This window comes from Anoplophora glabripennis, unplaced genomic scaffold (assembly GCF_000390285.2).
Source record: "Anoplophora glabripennis isolate ALB-LARVAE unplaced genomic scaffold, Agla_2.0 scaffold33, whole genome shotgun sequence".
In the NCBI taxonomy this organism is placed as follows: domain Eukaryota; kingdom Metazoa; phylum Arthropoda; class Insecta; order Coleoptera; family Cerambycidae; genus Anoplophora; species Anoplophora glabripennis.
This window is the reverse complement of record NW_019416463.1, coordinates 1,596,776-1,619,048: the sequence shown is the minus strand read 5'-3', so window position 1 is coordinate 1,619,048 and position 22,273 is coordinate 1,596,776. Positions and strand designations below refer to the sequence as shown.

Genomic DNA, 22,273 nt, shown 5'->3' with positions numbered 1-22,273 from the left:
AATGAAATGTTTCCTCAGCGATGGATTGGACGCTTTGGTCCTGTGCCATGGCCACCTCGGTCACCCGATCTAACTCCAATGGACTTTTATCTTTGGAGTCACTTGAAGTCATTGGTTTACAATACTTCAATTGCCACGGTGGAAGAATTGCGAAACCGTATACTTGAAGCTGCTGACACAATTAGGGGAATACCTGGAATTTGGAAAAATATTCGCTAAAATTGGGTGCGTACGTGCCATGCCTGTATCTACGCTAATGGGGATCAATTTCAACATTTTCTCTAGAAATGATAAGTTTTATTTCATTTTGTTCCATGTTTTAATGGAATTTGTTTAGTGCACTACAGATACTTACGGATGTGGTTTTATTTGGGAATTCTTGCAGTAACAACAATGCATTTAAGATAATAATTACTATTAATTATTAAATAAGGAAATATCATTTTTTTTAAATATGTATCTATTTATCTTAGTTTGTACTTTTGCATCGAAAAATTCCCCAAAAATTGAGAAGTATCTTTCAACGACGATTTGTTTACATAGCTGGTCTACAGCACGTAACTCATCGTACAGCACACGGACAGGACCGTTTCAGAGAAAATATTTTGATCCATAATTGAACTTTAATTTACGAAAAAAAACGCAAAAATATAACTTTTTCGTATAAGACTTTTCTATTACAAATATCGCTAGGAAGCTGTAGTTTGATTTTTATAGATTATACATGCCACACCCTGTATATATTTATTTTTAAATGTTTTTGGTAATATTTATAAATGAAGTTTGGCACAACAGTATTCTTCTTCCTTAAAATAATTTTTTTTAGGTGTTACGTGTTATGAGAATCGCGAGGGTGCTGAAGTTATTAAAGATGGCGAAGGGGATCAGAGCCCTCTTGGATACAGTGATGCAGGCATTGCCGCAAGTGGGCAATCTTGGTTTGTTGTTTTTCTTGTTGTTTTTTATTTTTGCTGCATTAGGAGTAGAATTGTTCGGTAGATTGGATTGTAATATAACTCCGTGCCAAGGTAAGACCACTATAATGGGGTTATTGTCTTTCTAGAAAAAATATTCTCTAGGTTTGGGCGAGCATGCTCACTTTGAAAATTTTGGAATGGCTTTCCTAACCTTGTTCAGAGTTGCTACTGGCGATAACTGGAACGGGATCATGAAGGATACCCTAGACGATGATAATTGTAATCCTAAAGACGACTGTATTAGAAATTGCTGCATATCACCTATTATAGCTCCAATTTTCTTTGTTATATTCGTGCTTATGGCTCAATTCGTTTTGGTTAACGTGGTAGTAGCGGTAAGTGTACAAATTTTAGGTGATTAAAACTGCTCTAAATGTTAATTTTTAGGTACTCATGAAACATTTAGAGGAGTCTCATAAACATCTGGAAGATGAGCAAGATATGGACGCACAATTAGAAAGAGAATTTGCAGAGAAGCAAGAGATCAAGGAAAGAACGGAACTCTGTCTAGCTCTTCAGCTCGACCAAGAGTATCAGAGGCAGAAAAAGCCACTAACTAAAGTGAGATTTTAATCTTTCCTTAGAGAAATTTAACACAAACTTTCCACAACCACCACTTTTCTCTCTCTTTCTCTTTCTGACCACAACTTTAAACCAAGTCCCGAGATTTCCCTACCGGTATCAGTCTGAATCAAATCGTTTTACTCGTTATAGGTCCTCTCTCTACCAGCCAACTTCACATACAATCCGCCAGGCACAAAAATTACATTAGAGAGGCAACCTTCGCAGACTCGTCGCCAAACCTTGCACAGTCATCAGCCGATAATGTTGCCAAACTTAGACGACATAAAAAACATCGACGAGTCAACCTCTGACATTTATAGCATACAAGAGGTTCAAACTCCAGAGGAGTACGAAAAGAATTACAGACCAATCGCTCAAACCAACTTGGACGAAATAATAACGATAAGTTCACAGCCAGAAACTCTAAAAGTGCCAAAAATGGAAGAACCTAAAGTGAAAAGAACGAACGAAACAAATGGAACTAGTAGTAGCAAACTTTTACTGGTACTGCCTGAGGTTAAACCTCTGCATAAGCTTTATGGCAGTACGAAGCATCTATTCCAAAAACAACTGTCGATGGATATCAGTGAGGAAACGCCGTTTCTGCTCACAGTTCCCGGAATGCAACCTGGAGAGGAAACGAAACTACCAAAGCACGACAGCCAAGAGAGCGTCCAACGAATCATAACGGAGCGCAGGAAACTAGACGAGAACCTTAAAGAAATAAACCAGTATGATATTTTTGACGTTACGAGGAACAGCAGCGAGGAGAACCTAATGGAAGAAGACGAACAACGAGAGGAACGCGATGTAAAAAGTAACGACAAAAACGATAATCGATGTTAGTTTGTAGATCACACCTATTTTTATATGTGTAAATAGTTGTAAAAAAACCTTTCCTAGTCCTATTTATTTTTACATATCTGTAGTGAATGTCTAGTATTTTGTACATTGTTATATAAGTATTAAATTGATCTAGAGGAATTGTGAATACTACGTGTACTATAGTGGTAAGTCGTTTTAGGGTGATGCTGTTCTCAACGATAATTTCTTCTATAAATAACGATAACTTCATCGCTTATTCCTTACAAGAGAGAGACACCTTGAGAACGGTAATGGATTTTACAAGAACATATTTAACGAGACACTGGCAGAAAAATATAGACTCATTTAGAAAATCTAGTCGGCTTTGTGTTTTTCTACAAATACATAATTTAAGACTCATATGTAGGCGTACACTTTTTTCTTAGTGGCAATTCTAAGAATTAGGGGAAAATTTAACGGCTCACTACTTGCTCAAAAATATCACTAAAATTCTAACGTTTCAATGTGACAAACAATACAGAAAATAGAAATTTTGAAAAATATTGGTTGAATGATTCGAACGTCCATATAAACTTCAAATTTTTCAAAACATAACTTACTTTTTTTATTAGAGACATAGTCATACTAGAAAACTTATTAAAATTGAACCAAATTATTTTTTCACATATACAGTGTGTTACGAATTATAGGTGTACATTAACAACTAAAAAAACAAATGCAGTCCAAATATATACTTTTTAAATAGACCTAATGAGGGTACAAATTTGCTAACTTTATCCTCAAAATTGCAATATCTATGTATGGAAAAAATATTTAGGAGTGAATTTTTGAAAAATTGTAACAATTTTTACGTGAATTTACACGATTTAAAGTGTAACAATATACGATTTACATATTGTCTTGAAAAATTAATTTTTAATAATCGAAAAAGAAAAATTGTAATAGCCCCGTTTCAAGGGGCATAGGATAGCGCAATGGGATTAGATTTGTGATAAAAGAAATCTCTTTATTTTTTAATTTTTTCTAAAACTTCTCTCAAAATGGGGGCTGGATATTGGGGAAAAAAATTTCTAATCCTGGGATCCTGAGGTTCCAATCTGAAAATTTAACTAAAAAAAAAGGTAATACAGTGAAAATCGGTTATAACGACCCTCAAGGGACTGTTTGTTTATGGTTGTTATAACCGACAGACGTAATAAGAAATCGCATACATTTTATTTTAAATTTTTAAAGATGGTCACTATTCGGAAAAGTGTGTTACGGACATGTCGATGAAATGTCCGGACTTGTCGAGAATAGTACTTTTGACCTTGAATCTAATAAGGCACCTATAAGTGACGTCATGTTTTCACAAGTTGAGGGTACACAAAGCAAAATATTACTTTTATTCTAATGAATATGTGTCGATATATTTTACTTATTTACCTACCTTTAGACTTTTTTATAAACTAGTTTCTAATTTTCCCCGGACAGCCAATACACTTTTTTAAATGTTTTTCCATCCTACTAGAATTCTTAAAAATTGTTTTTGAGCAGAAGTTACATTTATAACGATTTTTACACAATTCAGAAAAATATAACCAAACTGTTGATTTTGGCGTCATACTTCATTTATAAACTATTTGTGTATTAAATATTAAATTAAGAATCAACTGATTACTATTTACTAATCGTTAACTTTGCCAAAAACAATCAAATATGGACATATAAAAGAGGTTATATTTTTAAAATGTCAGTTTCAGTTAAACAATTACCAACAAAATTACAAGAAAATGGCTATTTTACATGTACCAACCTCAAAAATTTTTTGCGGAAATTATGAATGCAACAAATAATTCCGCGCATGCGTATACAATTTTTCAATCTTGAAGTGTCCTCAGGACATGTCTACTTTTTACGATATGTCCGATGGACATGTACGCGGCACATCTCTAATATTTTTTAAATAGTCCTTAAAAAGGGTACATATTTGGTAACTTTATGTTCAAAATTGCAATACCTATGCCTGGAAAAAATATTTAGGAGTGAATTTTTGAAAAATTGTAGTAAAATTTTTTGCCTGATTTTACACGATTTAAAATGTAACGATTAATATACGATTTACATATTGTCTTGAAAAATTAATTTTTAATATTCGAAAAAGAAAAATCACAGCAGCCATGTTTCAAGGGGCATAGGATAGCGTGATGGGATTAGATTTTTGATAAAAGAAATCTCTAACACAAGTTTTTTTAAAATTTTTCCTAAAACTTTTCTCAAAATGGGGGCTCGATATTGGGATAAAAATTTGTAATCCTGGGATCTTGATGAGGTTCCAATCTGAAAATTTAACTAAAAAAAGGTAATAGAGTGAAAATCGGTTATAACGACCCTCAAGGGACCGTTTGTTTACGGTTGTTATAACCGATAGACGTAATAAGCAATCACATACATTTTATTTAAAATTTTTATAGAAAAAATGATAAATTTACAATATAGTCTTTAAGTATGTGCATGTATTGCTTTGTGTTCAAAAGATCTCGCGTGTTTCATTATCAATGAATTATTTACGAATAGAGACTACTTTATTTCTATCTTTCCAAATTCTTGATATCGTAGTGTGACAGGCCACATTCTTTTGCTTGCTTGCATTAGTTTCTCCGTTTTTTAATTTCTATATTATATGTAATTTTTCTTCTTTAGTAAACACTTCTCTTCGACATAGTGATAGAAAGCGGTAATTAATTCATATAACTGTATGCGTAAATAAGTCGTAATTTGTCCCAAACGTACTAACTGGTGTCAAAAGCGTGGATGTCGGCGGGGCAGGAGGATGAACACTGACGGATTCTATGGTAAATGTATATAAAAACACATCGCTAAATCCAAAATGTAAACGGTGTCGTAGTAAACGATATTTTTAATGTGGTATTTCTATAGGATTAAATCGGGACTTCCAAATTCCGTTGTTATATCCAATATGTCGTATAACGCCATGTCGTTATAAGCAATTTTCACTGTATTACTCTTTTTTTCAAAAAATACTACAGTCATTTTTTGATTATGCATGTTTAAATTAAACTTATTTATTGAACTAAAGAATACTCAGTAAGGGGTAACGCAACTCTAAAGGTTGAAAAAGAATTTTCAAGGAAAAATTGATACAAGATATAGTGTCAGGAAAAAAGACTTTACCGTATAAGTTTTCAGGTAGAATTGTAAATTTTTTCAAACGACTGAATCCAAAATTGTAGGTAATGGCAAGCAGCGACACCTTTTACTAAGAGGGCTGTATGGCCGGAAAGGTTTCTTATGGTCTTGGAGCAAAAAAAACAAACATGTTCTGATATCATATACTAAAAGTTAGGGAACATCCTAGTGAAATTAAAAAATATTAATAATTGTTGATTTAGTGAACATTCAAAAGTATCGAAAAAAGACAAAAAATTTGTCATTACATTGTTAATAACAATGACAATTTTTAATCAATCGAAAAACCCTTACGATGTTCCCTGAGTTATGTTATTGTGAAACTTTGTACAAAATTTCAAGTCAATTCGTTGAAAACTTTTTGTTATGTTTCCGGCTAGTTAAAAAAACGCTTTTAATGTTTTTGTTGGCATTCAGCATAAGAAATACGTTATATGTATACTTTCAATTAGCGATGCCTGCATATAATTGGCCTTCTATATTGATATTTTCTTCATGCTCTTCTTTTCGGCTTGATTTGACAATGGGACTCAATTTGGCTATCGCAAGTTCTCGAGTTACAATATTTACTTCTACAATGTGCTGCGAGTGGTTGCACTTCACCTTGAAAAAACTAGCCTTCCCGATTTTTCTCCCATCTAAATAAAAAAATTGTAAGTACGTGTTCCCAAGCTGTTTGTAAGTTGTAACTATGTTACTACTGTTTGATGTAATAAGTCAAATGGAAATATTTTTATTTCGAGATTGTCTCATTCCAGGATTGACAACCCACAAAACATTCAGGATCTCGGGATTTTGAAATCCTTAAATTAGACACCAACCTGACAGATTTGCAATTTTGAGAAAGTCACATGGATAAAAAATATTTGTACTTCATCTGTTCATTATTTATATTAATGCCCTACACACCTATAAATTAGAACACCCTGTAAAAAATGGTGTACCGAATCTTGAAGATTTTCAAAATTGAGGTGATTCTATAAAATTTTTTTATTAATGAATTATTCAATTATATAAAAAATATTTTGAAGTAGATCCTTCTTCATAAATATGAGAACAATAAATTGATATACTCAAGTGAAACATGGTTAATCTTTGTATTATTTAAATTCGATGTGGATTAACATTAGCAAAATATAGCTAATAGTCATTTATATGATCTCGTAATTTGAAATAAATAATATAACATCTCATCTCAGGTAAAATATATGTAGATATTCACTCTGCAACGTAGTATCTTTATAACCTACATGACTATTTATGTATTTAAAACACAAATCCGTACTTCAGGTCAAAAACTTGACTTTCTTGTTCTACAAGTCATTACCAATCGCTGTTTAAAAAAATTACGTTGTGTAGAATTACGAATAGACAGATGTTAATATTAGAATTCAGTAAAATCTGTGACATAATTTTAAGGTAAACTATTAGATAGAACGATTAAGTAGAGTAAATTACTCTCCTATTTTAATGTTAGTGTTCCAGCCAAAAAAAATGCCACTTATCTATTGTTTTTTGAAAATGTGTGTAGTCATTTCAATAGTAGGACGACATTGTTTTTTTTTTTAAGGGATGCAGCACATAATGAAATCAAGATGCAGTTATTTAATTAATGAAAGTGCAAAACTAACTAAAAAGTTCAAATTCAGTTACTAAGTTGCATCTGAATATATTTTATTTCTTCAGTAACACTATTGTAAATGTGAATTAAAAAATTCTTCCATAAAACTTTTCCTAATTTTACGTGAAAGATATAGATTTTTCAATTAATTTACTTGAAAATACAGGGTCAACACTCGGTAGAGTGTCAGCAGTTGACATTGATGGTGTGTTCACTTTTGTAGGCGATGACATTTTATGAAATCTTCAATATTGCCGTCGTTTACGTCAGTAATAAAGGTCACTAAAAAGGTCATAGTGCAAGCAAAATATTGTCGGAAATAAGGATATGTAGAAAAAGTGGAGGAATGATTGCTGGCATTCTACTTGTCACAGGGAGTACTTTCAATTGAAGATTTTAAAAAATTGAGTATAATAATTGTAAGGGAAACAATTTTAAATTGACAATCTCAATTTCGCCTTCTCTATGCTTTTCTTATATAGCAAAGGAAACTAATTGTCAAATTATAGGTACTTGTTCATCACTTCCTATAGTGTATCTGCAAGATAGAAGAAACGTTTTCGGATACTGAAATAATTGTACTGAAATTAAGAAATTTTTCTCTAAAAATTGTTTTTTATTTTGTAGAACGAAAAATAAATATGTAAGGATTTCCTTCAGATCAAACGACTAAACTAGATGGTGAAAGCTATTAGATTTCTTAATTTTTTTTTTACCTAGCAGATACATTCAATCTAGATTATGTTAGATAAATCAAAGAGAAATTAGTTGTAAAGTATTAAACACTAGCAAACAAATAAGACTATCTTACACAGAAAATAATTGAAAAATGTATTTATTTTGTTAATAGAAATTCAAAGGTTTCTGTATGAGTTAGTCGAACCAAATTGATTTTTACCAACCTATAAAAGTCAATTTGTTCGTGGGTCTGTGATATTTTTAGTCACTTCAGTAGAATAGTTTCTATAGTTTCTAGTGAACTCTTATTTTACTCCTAAGGTTCGTTGGAAAAAATACAAAAAAGAAAACGGGATTCTTCTCGTAATATCTTTTTTAGTTGTAGTTTTAAAAACCTTTATTATTTATATAAAATTTATTTTTGGTGAAATACCGCAGTTATATTTTCATATACAGTGTGCACAGATTTGATCTGGAAACCAGTGTAGAATTTTACAGGGTGGGGAGATTTTAATGTCAATTTTTTTCAGAGTAGGGATTTCATAGACACACGTATGGGACATATTGCTAAGGAGATAATATTATCTCGTGGCTTGCTATGATTTTTTTAATAATGATGTTTTTGGAAAATCGTACTAGGGATTTTTTTATTAGAAATTTGACAACACTGCGTTATTCAGCACCATTTAAAATGCAAATACCCAAAATTTCATTAATTTATGTCGTTCCATTTTTTTTTTATAGAACCTGAAAGTCCCAAAAACTGAAAATCCTTATTTTAGTTTGAAAATATAAGGGGCTTTTAGAAATGAGTAAAAACAATAAAATACAATTTAAAAGGGTTGAAATATCATGTTAAAACAGAAAAAACATTATAAACTACCATTAACAAATTAACAGTGCTTACACAAATTAATACCAGTCAAGGAAAACAAAATTGGAAAGAAACACCGAAATATTCTAAATAAGCATTCAAATTCAAAATTATGCTATTAAAAATTCAAATATTCCCTTTTTCAATTAAACCACCTTGTAGTTCTATACATTTTTCAATTCTTTTTTTATTTTGTTTAGATACGTTTAATAACGTCTCTTCGTTAATCTGATTACAAGCTTCTGTATACAATGTTTTTCAAATAACCCCATAGAAAAAAATCTGCTGGTGTAAGATCAGGTGTTCTTGGTGGCCAGTTAATTAAGTTAGAGCGTCTACCTATCCATCTGTTAGGAAAGTGTGTTTGAAGCCATTCTGTCACAGGTCTGGTGCAGTGGATAGGGGCATCATCTAGCTGTAGCATGGAATTTTGCCGTTCAAGCAGGAACATCATCAAATGAATCGTAAAATTCAGTTCGCAAAAATGTGTGAAAAATATTTCCATTTAAATTTCCATGGAAAAAAAAAGAAAAAGAAGTATAATCTTTGACCACAAATGCCACAAAAAACATTAATTTTCTGTGAGGACTGACGCTTGCAGTTAATTACATAATGGAGGTTTTCAGACGACCAACAACGAATATTTTGTGAACTTACTATCCCGTTAGTAGAAAATGTAGCTTTTTCCATGTAAATGATGATTTTTTAAAAAATTTGGAACTTTCAAAAAGTTTCCTTGTGCCCAGAAACAGAATTTCAACCTCTCTGCATCACCTGCTTCTAACGTGTGCAGGTATTTGGCTTTAAATGGCCTAATATTTCTTTTCTTTAAATCTCGAACTGCATCAGATAAACTATTTGTAGGATTATTTCAGAAATATTCAATTATAGTGTCCCCATTTTCATTTGCTCGATGTCCTGAATCTCTTTTTACCGTAGATGAAATATTTGACCTGGTTAAAAAATACTACAAATTAGAACTTGCATTTACCACCGAGATCAAACATACGATTTATTCGTGATACAGGAGAGATTGATATTCGTCGGTTTGGATGTTCAGCATTAAAAATTCTAACTACTTCTTTGTAACTTCGATGATTTCTGCCTGTAGTCGAATTATTTGCACTTTTTCGTTAATACAAGTCCATTTTTATTTTACTAGCAAAATATTTTTCACAAAACAAAGACGTAATTTAAAGCGTGCTAATAGATGTCATGATTTGGCATTTCAGAATATTATTTGTTTTTCACAGCAACCCTGATGAAACTAGAAAAAATAAATTTCTTTCCGAGTTATAAAAATTATGTCTAGAGAAATTACCTAATTTTAAAATGTAATGGTATTCATATTGTTTTTTCTTTCTTAACATATTTCAACCTGTTTAAATTGTATTTTACTGATTTTACTCATTTCTAAAAGCCCCCGATATTTTCAAACTAAAATATGAATTTTAGTTTTTGGGACTTTGAGGCTCTATAAAAAAAACATGCAACGACATAAATTAATGAAATTTTAGGTATTTGGATTTTAAATGGTGCTGAATAACACAGTGTTGTCAAATTTCTAATAAAAAAAATCCCTAATATGATTTTCCAAAAACCATTCCATTATTAAAAAAATCATAGCGTGCCACGAGATAACATTATCTCCTTAGAAATATGTCCCATACATGTGTTTATGCGCTTCCTACTCTGAAAAAAAATTGACATTAAAATCGCCCCACCCTGCAAAATTCTACACTGGTGTAGATCAAATATGTACACACTGTATTTCAATAAGTTATTATTGAAGTCTTCCTAAAGAAAATATGTTTCTTTTATCAACAATCTTCATCGTTCAAACACATTAAAGTTAGTACAACTATTAACTTGCAGACATAAAACGTATTTCATATTATGAATTTTTATATTTTTACACATTTTTTAAAATATTATTTTTATGCCTAAAACCATAGTATTTAAATACTATTGCACAGATATACATGGTGTCCCTGTAGTCGTAGTTTTCAATATACTCAGACAATTTATTTAACGTTTGTAAATTTTTTCAACGAATTTTCTTTTAAATTTTAGCATTTACCTCTAGTTATGGAAAATTTTTAAATTATTTCTTCTACCTGTGCCTTTTCTGTCTTTATAGCAGAACAGTATCTTCGTTTCTATTGTCGATAGTTGTAGTAAAAATAAAATAATGTACAAGTTGTACCTAGCATAGTAAAATAAAAATATTGATAGAAATGAAACTCGATATTTGCCCTAATCTATTCTCCTCAGTGTATTGTCCCTATTTCTAAGAGTTAAAAAAAAACAAGCACGTTATAAATTAATGTTTATTTGACGATCGGACATTTATTATAATAACAAAAAAATATTTATTTTGATAAATCTATATTTTACATTAACATCAAGAATGTGAAAATAAAATATATTTTTTCCAACTTTAAATACGAATAATGACCTAACGACTAAAAAGCAAAAACAAAAATCGTCACCTCTATTTGCAACAGAAGACCGACTGGATGGCTTGCCGATAAAAAATGGGTTACATAGTTGGGACTTCTTATTTCCTACAGACCTCACCTGTTTGTGACACTGTAAAGATCCAGACGACAGCATGAGACAGGGACACGAAATGGCTTTTTGGCTGGGAGAGGCGCCTTCGAAAATTTTCTATATAGCAACAACTGTATAGCAACAATCATTTTACATACTCAGAACTATAATTTAAAATGAAGCCACTATATTGTTCGGTTCTAATAAGGCACTTATTAAGCAATCCAAACAAAATATCTGATAAAATGGGCCTTTTCCACAAATTTTGCTTGTTTTATTCTAAATTAAGAGTATTCAGTGTGTTCAATGAAACGTACATAGAACCTCGATTACCCCTGCTGGACAGTTCACAAATTGAAAAACATTGATAACTGAAATATGTAGTTATTTATTTTATTTGAACGGATTTGAGATTTTAACAAAGAAATTAACACAATTTTTATTTAGAAGAACTAATACATGCGAGAATGAGAAGAAACTGTTTAAAAATCACACCATTCGTTGTGAATATCACGCATTTCGAGTAAAGGGACACAAAGATGTGTACAAACACATACCGACGCGCAGTATGTACTCTGCTCTCGGACAACAAATGTTTACTTAGTTGTAATGATCTGCACAGAGTTAATCGAAGTCCTACTGTGTTTCTTTTTAATTTTTGGGTTACCATAGTAAACGACAGAATAATAGATTTAAAATTCCAAAATCGTAGGAAAGTGATGTCACCTTCCAACAGCTGCAGCATCCAATCAATGAACAAGAGTTGTTGTCAAGTCTGTCAAGGCAATTGTAAGGCACCCTATTCAATAAACTTATATAAATTTATTTTCTAGTGTTCTCAGACTGACTAATTCATTCTTTATTTGGGAATTTTATGAAGATCTGTAGTGCAATAGATGGAATAACCTCCTATTAATAAGCGTTCCCTTCCAAGGAGTAACATTTGCAACTTACTTTTTATCTCTTTCCATCTTAAATGACTTACAACATCACAATAGTTGACTGTCTAGTATCTTTTAGGTATGTTCATTTGTGTTGCTCGAATCAGACAAACTAATTTTAAAATCAGTTTTTTTATGACCGTCGACACAGTTTAGAAAGAATAAAAGTAAAAAACAAACCAACAGCCACTAAGTTGACATTATTGTTATTATTGCTTAACTGTTGAACTTCAATCAAGATATTGGTGATTTTTATGATTTTATGGCAAAGTGCGAGATATAAATTATTAAAATCATATTGTCTCCGGTATTTTTGTGCTTTTCCTGCTCAGATCTGCTTCTTACAACACAAATGAACAGAGCTTGTATTAAAAATTTGATACAATAAGAAGCTGTATGTGTGCCAATATTTTAGTTTAACCTGGTTTTTGAAGTTAATTAATTGGGCATAAATCTGCAACTGAAAAACAATGTTTGTAATTTGCAATAAAATTAATTTAAATCCCAACAAATGGGTCGATATTTTATTTTATTTGACTGGTTGTTTCTAGCAGGAAAAATTTGTAGGATTTAATTTAAATTCAGAAAATATGAATACACGTCACTTAATACTCCTACAAGGATGTACGAAGTTGAGATTAGTGAAAAAGGTCCATCATACTATGAAATATTAAGATTGTTTCTGCTTTGAAATTACCTTTAATGCAAACACAAGTCTGTTACAATTTGAAGAAAGCTTAAAACACAAAAAATTCATATTGATATTATCACAAGTACCTACTAGTTGTACATACAAACAAAAAATTACTACATCTCGCTTACCCGTTTGTATAAAAAAAAATCACCACAAAATTCACAGGAAAGCACCAGAATTTAAACAGAATTATCTCTTGATCTGGTTAATCAAAATTATTTGCATATACAGGGTGTCACTAAAATTATTGACCAAACTTTAATGGTAGATTTTATGCCATAAATAAACAAAAGAAGTTCCTATACATATGTGTTCTGAAACACATCATTTTTGAGGTGTTCGGCGTTAGATTAATTAATAAAAAAAATGTCATTCATTTCACAAGTTTATGAGAATGACTAAAGACTATTTTACATCCAAGGGTATAATTTCGGAGGCGGACACAGCAACTTTTGCTGTAAATTTTTTTCCACCTATCTGCTTTTTTCAGTATGACATTTTTTGGTTAGGCAAAACTTGTTCATAAAAATAACCCCAGACTTATTCTTTTAATTTAATGATTTATATCATTAATTTTATTTATTTTTTTTTTTTTTATAATTAAGTTATCTATGAACATGACTCGTCTCAACTGTTTTTGGCAACTTATTGCATATATTTTCATTAATTCTGAACACCTCATACCTCGAAAACGAGGCGTTTTCAGACACATTTTTGTAAGAACATTTTTTTTGTTGATTAACACATTAAATTAGTGCTAGAAAATGTTCGAAGGCGTACTTTCGTCTATAATTACAATCATAAATACCTCTGATATCAAATGCAGATTTCAGTTTTCAGTATCAAGAATAACACAGTACGGTGGAGCAATAATTCGTCAAGATATAAAAAGTTACAATTTTTATAAATACCTCGTTTACAATAGTACAAAAAACCGATATGAGCGAGCGTGTGTTTGCGTGTGTGCGGCCATGACAGCTAAATCTGGCGAGCACTGTCGACTTTTTCACAGCTGAAAACTTATAAGAAAACAAAATGGCATAAACAACCATTTCCCTGTTCTCCAGAACACAACATGTACAAATAAAAACCACACCATAATAGCTCACTTATGCAAAAAAATAAATGTAGTTTTATAATTTACTTGTTATTGTTACTCTAAATCTCCTATTGGTATATATTCACATCTGATACAATTTTTGGAGCTCCCTTGCAAAGATACGGTTCAACCAAGAAATTAAAGTTCTGTGCCAAGCTTTGTAGAAATCGTCAACTTTTTTCTTTTATAATGACATTTTATAGTTATGGTGCCATGGTAAATATTATTGGCTTCCTTTTGATTAAAATTTGTGCTCAAGTGCCAAAAAACGTAAAAAATAATAATAGTAAAAGTTCTCATTTAGTGCAGATGTTTTGATGGACACTATACAACAAATGTCATAAACTTATACAGGGTGTCCCATTTTAATGTCCCACANAAATAAAATATCCAAAATTGTTGAAAATTGTTACCATTTGTGGTCGAAAATGACAATAGATCAGGTTTGTATTATAAAGTTTTTAAATTTCAATTTTTTTAAACAACTACTAATCAGGGTTCGAAAATATCATGATATTTATATAAACATCATCATATCGGATATATACCCAATATTTATCAAATATATATCAAATTATGATATTAATTTTTTTATGCTTGTCTATTTTTTTGCTAATGTAAAAAACTGAGAAATAATAAGAATACATATATTGCTGCTGTACTTTTTTTATTTAGAAAAGAATACAATATTCTAATAAAAACGATCACAAAATAATAGAAGGTCGATAATAATATAGTTTCATTAAACAAATAAAATTTGAAAATGGTAATCAACTTAAAATGATTTCACTTCACATAACTAATTAGTGGTTAGGTTTAGACATCAAATAAAGATGAACGACATAGTTGTGCACTCATTTTTTATGGGAATAACTACATTTTTTAACAGTCTCGCAAATTTTACATTTGTTTGTTATAAATATCCATGATATATATCAGAATTTAAATATCATGATATACAGGGTGATTCATTAACAATGGGAAAATCGAAAGCTGAAGATACTACACCTGTATTGGTGGCCATTAGCGCAAACATGCCTTATCCGAAAGTTGATAGTTTTGGAAATACAGGTTGTTGAAAGCTAAAATTTTAAATCGTTTTTTTGCGATTTTTCTGAAAGTATGTAGTGTCAACGGTGGATTCTTCGAAAAATTACTTTAAATCATTATTACGTATTTCATTTGTTTTATCGTTAATTGTTGTAATAACATGAAGAAACACTTGGTTTGTTTCGCTTTTAATTTCTCGTATTATCAAAACATAGTGTTCGTTAAATCGATTTTTCTCGAAAACAGATCGAGATACCGAAATGAAACAAGAGTACATAATTAATTGAAAAATGATTGCTCTTTCAGGTTTTGAATCAAGTTTTTGTTAGACAGGGTAAAAAGTTATTAACTAAATTTTCAGTAAAATTGGTCATAAGTGGCACTCTCTGTGAACAACGCTGAAATTGCAACACGCACCTTATTTGTCGCTTAAAAAAATATAGTTTCACAAAGTTTCAAGTTCCCAACCTACATATTTTCAGAATAGAAAAAAACAATTTAAAATTTTAACTTTCAACACCCTGTATTTCCGAAACTATCAACTTTCGATTTTCCCATTGTTAATGAATCACCCTGTATATAATGATATACATTATATAAATCGTTGATATACGTATATCCTTCGAACCATGTTGTTAAATTGCTTCATTTGGTAACTTTTATATAAACGATTTTTGGTAAATTGACTTTTTTTACGAGTTAAGAATGAGCTGTTAAATAAATTACTCAACTTTGAGACCACCCGATATGTTGCTTTTTAAAAAGTGTACGGATATTCAAGAGCAATATATTTTTATTATTTGTACGAGTTGCTATTAAAAATTATTTTGAACATATCCTATGAATCAGGGTGTTGCACTATTTCACCGACAAAATTATACAGGATGTTTACAAGGTTGGTAAGGATTTTTGTGGCAAGTAGAATGCATTAATAGTAAGCATGTTAAAAAATCCAACCATTTGACACAGCAAAATGGTGCTTCAAATTAATAATAGGTAATCAAAATCGTTAAAACATATTGGGAACCTCTGGAATCGTCTCCAAGTTAAATACTAGATAAAAAGAGGTGAATAGTTGGGGCCATAGATAACACGCCATTCACTTTTCCTTTCTTTGATTAGTAAGTAGTTTTTTATTCAAGTTCAAGCAAAATTATTAATGAACAACCGTTTAAGTGTAAGTGTAAGTGGGTCCTTTTTGCCTATTACCGTCATCCTATTACCTATCCACTGACTGCCTCTGACAATCCTCTATACCTGACACTCTAATGAACGCCATGATTTTGATACAACATGGCAGGTCCCTCACCTCATCCTCTTGTAACTCTTTGGTACCAAACACTTTATGGTCTTAACCTCCTCAAGGTTGCGCAGTGTCCCATAAGACGGATGGGGGTATTTTCCCTTTTTCCACATTTCGAGCATGAAGAGTCCTCCTCGATTCCTATTAAACTTAAGTATCTCCTTAGCCTGCAATTGCCCCACCATTTGGTTTAAGGCTCTTCGACCAAAGCTCAGCATCCACCTCGTTTTAGATTATTAGGCGTATATATAAAGCTATGGGCCTGCCTACGTCCTCTGTTCATCCTCCTGTTTTGACCTAATAGTTGATAGGCCCATTTATAAACGACCCCATTAATACTACCTTGTGTGATTCCGTTGACTGGCTCAAGAAAAAATTTAACAGCAAAACACCCATATCATTGATTTTGTGATGTCGTTCATCTTATAAAAAATTGCATTCAATAGTTTCTAATTAGTTTTGACATTATTGCAAACAAAATATACTTGTTCAATTTAATTGTGATCAAAATTCAAAATATCTAAGAGAAATCTGATTTTTTATAAGGAAAAACTAAACATTATATGTGTGTAAAAATACCATTTGCAAGACGAAATTCAATTTTTTGAAAGAAAATGTAATATGTGGACACTGAACCATTTTATCTCTTTAGACTAACAGTCGTCAGGTGGGATTCAACCTTTGCTGAAGGTTCTGCATTAATTTACAAGGAAAAAGTGTTTCTGTGATTGTTCATTCTGAAATATTGTTATGGGAACTTTATTTGAACAAAATATATTAATCTATGTATTCATCATTATAATTAATATTTTGAACCTTTACAAAAAATAAACGAAAGAATAGTATGCCACTGCCTAATGATGCATTTATCGCACTAAAAGGTCATTCAACTCTTGAGCACTTTTAAATGGACTGAGAGTAGAATTTTGACAATGGAACATTGCACTACCCTGAATAAATGTCAAATTAATATATTAATACACGAATTTAAAGATTCTGAATTAAATTTATGTTCAAGAGATCTTCACAAGGGAGCTCCTCTACCAAAACCAATCTTATAGATAAATTTGAGAGAGAAGGCAGTTAGGGTTGTTACGAAGCATGTATATCTACAAAAGTTTCTCTGATTCTTTTTGTAGAGTAGGTATATCACATCACAATTATTAAAAATTTATACATAGCTCTATAATAATCACTAACCTGTGCAATGGCTGAAAGAGAAAAGGTAAGTCGTAAGCTAGAACGCCACCTACCTGCAACGGGTGATCTTACTGGTCAATTGATTATCGTCTGTGGTGGTGCCCGTGGTGATGGTGGCGGTGACGACCTAGAACAACAGTTCCCACATTTGAATACAGCTTAACTTCACAAAATAACCTGTACTCAACTGTTTTCATTATTCACTAATTAGGCTGAAAAAAAAAGCCGAATCACTGAAAAATTATCGATTTATCTTGCTACTGGAAACAACTTGTAATATTGCACCTGCAGAAAAAAACATACAAAAGTCTCCCTATAAATATTTAAAGCATTGTTCCGATGTAACTCCAAATTAAAGAATTTCATAAATATACTTTACAATATCGCTTTCAATACAATCATTATGTAAGTTAGTCATATTCCACTATTCATCTCCTTACAATCCTAGTTGCCAACTCGAAAACAATCCAAACAAATATTGAAAAAACTGCGCTGTCACCTTTTGACTCTGAAAAACATTAGTTGGTGTACAATGCAAAGGTTTGCGGAAAATGGAGAAACATTGAACTTATAGAATCTACCTAAAAAATTGGTGCAGAAATCGCAAATAGTTATACCAACCCATCAATGTGCTAACAGATATTTAGTAATTTTCCAAACATTCCGCTTGCTGTTAAAGGAAATTCAAATTAATAAAATAACTAAGAAAAATAAAGCAAAAAATAGAAACGACCCTATTAAAAAGAAATGTACACAAAACACATTGTACTGGAAAAATGCGCAAACATTATATGGAAAAGAATAAAATCAAATGGAGGGAACAAAAGTACAATCGGGACAGAGAGTTTCGCTTGCCTGACACTTTACCACTGCACAACCGAACTTCAACGGCCAAAGTTGAACTATACTTACTTGAGTCTCGGTCAGAATGGTGCTTTCTGTCCCGGTCCCTCTCCCGTTCTCGTTCCTTCTCTCTTTGAGATTCTCGGTCCCTTACATGGTCTTTGTGTGAATCCCTTTCTCTTCTACCATCAACCCTGTCTACAGTACGCGACCTCTTCTCCCTCTCTCTCCTATCCCTCTCTTTCTGCTTCTCCTTGTCTCTGAAAAACCGATGAAACCATTATTTTTTTTCGGACGATGAAGTTTTACTTACCTTTGCTCTGACCGGCTCTTTTCTTTCTCTAGTTCCCGTTCTTTTTCTTTATCTTTTTCTCGTTCACGTTCCCTCTCTTTTTCTCTTTCGCGTTCTCGGTCTCTTTCTCGTCGTCGTTCTCTCTCTCTGTCCCTCTCTTTGTCCCGCCTACTATCGTCTGTACTTGAACTACTTCTTCCGTACTGCCTTTCATCCTTCGCGGCTTTTACCAAGGCACTTACTTCATCCACTGCAGCTTTGAGTCGAGCGAATCCCATATGTTGTTTGCCCATTAAGTGGTCGTCTATTCGTTGTTGGGCATCACCGACTATAAGAAAGGCTCCACACACTTCACAGACTTCCATTTGTTTTTCCTGCGCTGCTGCGAGTTCTGCTGTTGCATTCCAATGACTAAAAGGAAATTACAAATACAGTTTATTCAAAGATATTTTTCATAATTACAAAAAGTTTAAAGAAATATGTTTGTTTACCCATTTTCTATTTGTTTACGCAGTGAGTCTCTTTCTTCCTTCAGTTGATCACAGAGTTTCATCAGTCCTTGAGCTTGTTCTACATTTCCATCAGTTCCGGCTTTTTCAGCTTCGGCTTCCAAATCATTTATCCTTTCGTTTAGTATATTGATTTGTTCTTGATTCTTCTGTGTTTGGGCAGGAGATATGGCCGGCAATTCATTTTTTCCGCTGAGTGCCAATCTTTGTTTACCTTTGACTATCTTTCTTTCAACTTCATTCATCATAGACACACAAAATCGAAGAAAATCCTCTTGATATTGGAGTTTACGATGGTGCGTTGGTTTAGCATTTTGAAACAATTTTCTAACTTCTTCGTCGTGAACTTTCGAGCAGGCTCCTAAATCTGCTCTGGTATTTACAAACAGATCATGAGGGCAGAATTTGGCTAAGAAATATTTACAGTACTAGAAAAAACAAATTATATCAGGTGAAATGTCATTGTTAGGTAATTAATTTTACCTCAGAATCCTCCCAGTTCAGTTCTTTGACTTTTTCGTTAGGTGCCACATTTCTGTTCCGCCCCATTAACTCATCTAAAAGCTGAGCAGCCGCTAATACAGCCATTTTTTTATAAAATCACTAATAAAAACAGATAGAATAGTTTTATCAACTACGAAATCACCAAACAGCAAATTATTAAACAGGAAATATTTAGGGAATAACGTGATAAAGCAGTAATTCTTGGCGTTGTGTTGGTGCTATTGGTTCTACTGTTTAGTTGTTTAGATTACTCGAGAGTAAAAAAGAGTGAGGAATTAGACATTGCAGATTTATAGAGATTGAGAACAAAAGGAGATTTTTTGTCAAATAAATTAAACTTCTACTTACATTTCCAATTACACAAATAATAAAAAAAAAAGAAAACTTTGCCTCAAAAATAGGTCCCATAATTCCATTATCAAACAATCTTTGTCATCTTATAAAGAGACAAATTAACAAACTATTGTGTTCTGTCTGCAACGTCAACGGAACGGAAACGTTAATCTTGTCATCTTGACATCTGTTTAAAAGAGAGGTTATGTTATTTACATCTTATTTAAATAATTGATAAGATATGTCTTGGCCACGAATCTAAATTTTATATGAAAATGCCATCGCAAAAACGATTTTTAAATTTATTCTATAATTTATAACTAACTGTGATATGGTATTTGAAGGTGAAAAATAAAAAAAAATAGTTAATGGAATCAACTTCTGTACATATGAACTTACTCGATGAAGAAGAAATGGTAGCTACAAGAGATTGGAGAAAAGCATTAAGGGCTCAGCCAGCCTACAGAATTGTAAATAGAACTATACGAGGTCAGACACAATTTATTTGTGTAGTTGGTTTTACAGGATTTTTATTATTAGTTATTTTATATTTATTTCCTACAAGAAATTCAGGCAATGTTATGCGTAGTAGTAACTACAATTATACATATCCATTAACTAGGCCTATTAAAACAAATACTATGCATACATTTCGGATAGGTAAGAACTGGAACTAGATATTTATTTTCATACAATTCTTTACCATAGTACAAAACGTGCATATGTTACACAAAATTTTAGGTATTATTGCTGATTTAGATACGAATTCAAAAAGTGAAGCTGAGAAAAATACTTACTATTCCTACTTTAAACAGGGTTATCTCAGTTATAATCCTAAGAAACTTAAAGTTATCATATCATGGGATGCAAAAGAACCTATACAACTAAAAAATAATTTTGCCCTAAAAGGACGAGGCATGGAACTGTCGGAATTGGTTACATTTGATGGACGATTACTGACATTTGAAGACAGGACTGGTCTTGTCTATGAAATTATCAATAACCAAGTCGTTCCATGGGTATTGTTAATCGATGGAGATGGAAAGTATGTTAAATGTGATTAATTGTTCACCAAACTACGAATTAGTTGGTATCTTGCTTTTTAGGAAAGCGAAAGGTTTTAAATCGGAATGGGCAACAGTAAAAAATGAAGTGCTCTATGTTGGTTCGATGGGTAAGGAATGGACGACAGCATCTGGAGAATTTCAGAGTAATGACCCGCAATATATTAAAGCTGTCACTCCAAAAGGTGAGGTAAGTATCACTTAAGTAATAAAAAAGAAAAATAGTGATTTCGTCTATTAAAGATTTCTCACATTAACTGGGTAAATGAGTACAAAAGAATTAGAGAAATTTTGGGAATCTACTGGCCCGGTTACATGATTCATGAAAGTGGCGTTTGGTCAGATAAACATCAAAGATGGTTCTTTTTGCCGCGACGGTGTAGTAAGGAACCATACAATGAATCGTTAGATGAGCACAGAGGTTGTTCTGTGTTGATTTCGGCCAATGCAGATATGTACGATGTTCAAGTTGTACAGGTAACAAAATAGCCTTAAGTTTGAAAAAAAATTGTAATGGTGTTTTTTTATTTACTATTCTAGATTAGAAATTCTAGTCCAACGAAAGGTTTTTCAAGTTTTAAATTTATCCCTACATCAGATGACTTTGTAATAGTAGCATTGAGAACGGAAGAATTAGACGGAAATACGTCCTCTTACATAACAGCTTTCACCATTCACGGAGATATTTTACTAGAAGACACGTATGTCGCAAATGTAAAGTATGAAGGATTTGAATTTATATAGCATTCCGAATTTATAGTTCAATTAAATGTTGTAAAGTAAAAATTGTACATATATTTGTAAATTGTTTTGTAATTAAAGCAATAGTTAATAAGGACGTTAAACTATTTCTGTTTTAAAAATATATATTTTATTATTAGCCGAGTGTTTTTACTTGATTTTAAAGGTACTATGCTAATTCAAATAAATTAATAAATTCTTTCTAAAAATCGAATCACACGAAGTCAGACAATAATGTTCTTCATTCACCAAAAATCTAGATGTAAAAAAGATATCTGCACATAGATTGTTAATTAATGACATTGCGAGAAACAACTACTCTACGGACTACATGCCTCGACTGGTATTGAATTGCTCAGAAATAAAGTAAATAGTTAATAATATTTATCTAAAATTAAAAATGATAACATCCGACATAT

The 22,273-nt window shown here is 31.7% G+C and overlaps 3 protein-coding genes across 3 annotated transcripts in view; 2 read left to right on the top strand and 1 right to left on the bottom strand.

The window, feature by feature from the left end:
* Window positions 1–2,547, top strand: part of LOC108912687 (voltage-dependent T-type calcium channel subunit alpha-1H) — a 183,367-nt gene extending 180,820 nt beyond the window's left edge. Inside the window, exons 27-30 of the mRNA XM_023454612.1 lie at window positions 827–1,028; window positions 1,080–1,312; window positions 1,365–1,538; window positions 1,692–2,547. Coding sequence (XP_023310380.1) covers window positions 827–1,028; window positions 1,080–1,312; window positions 1,365–1,538; window positions 1,692–2,387 — 1,305 coding nt within the window. The 3' untranslated portion in view covers window positions 2,388–2,547. The remainder of the gene's footprint in view (window positions 1–826; window positions 1,029–1,079; window positions 1,313–1,364; window positions 1,539–1,691) is intronic.
* Window positions 2,548–11,095: 8,548 nt separating this feature from the next.
* On the bottom strand, window positions 11,096–19,914 carry LOC108912841 (luc7-like protein 3). The gene is made up of 6 exons (XM_018718243.1): window positions 19,696–19,914; window positions 19,195–19,640; window positions 18,725–19,114; window positions 18,481–18,671; window positions 17,622–17,695; window positions 11,096–11,320 (listed from the first exon to the last, which is right to left on the bottom strand). The coding sequence occupies exons 1-5, from the start codon at window positions 19,798–19,800 to the stop codon at window positions 17,652–17,654; spliced, it is 1,176 nt and encodes a 391-aa protein (XP_018573759.1). The 5' UTR covers window positions 19,801–19,914; the 3' UTR covers window positions 11,096–11,320; window positions 17,622–17,651.
* A 326-nt stretch (window positions 19,915–20,240) lies between these two features.
* On the top strand, window positions 20,241–21,951 carry LOC108912716 (apyrase). The gene is made up of 5 exons (XM_018718042.1): window positions 20,241–20,709; window positions 20,791–21,094; window positions 21,156–21,303; window positions 21,357–21,590; window positions 21,654–21,951. The coding sequence occupies exons 1-5, from the start codon at window positions 20,418–20,420 to the stop codon at window positions 21,855–21,857; spliced, it is 1,182 nt and encodes a 393-aa protein (XP_018573558.1). The 5' UTR covers window positions 20,241–20,417; the 3' UTR covers window positions 21,858–21,951.
* Window positions 21,952–22,273: the final 322 nt, after the last annotated feature.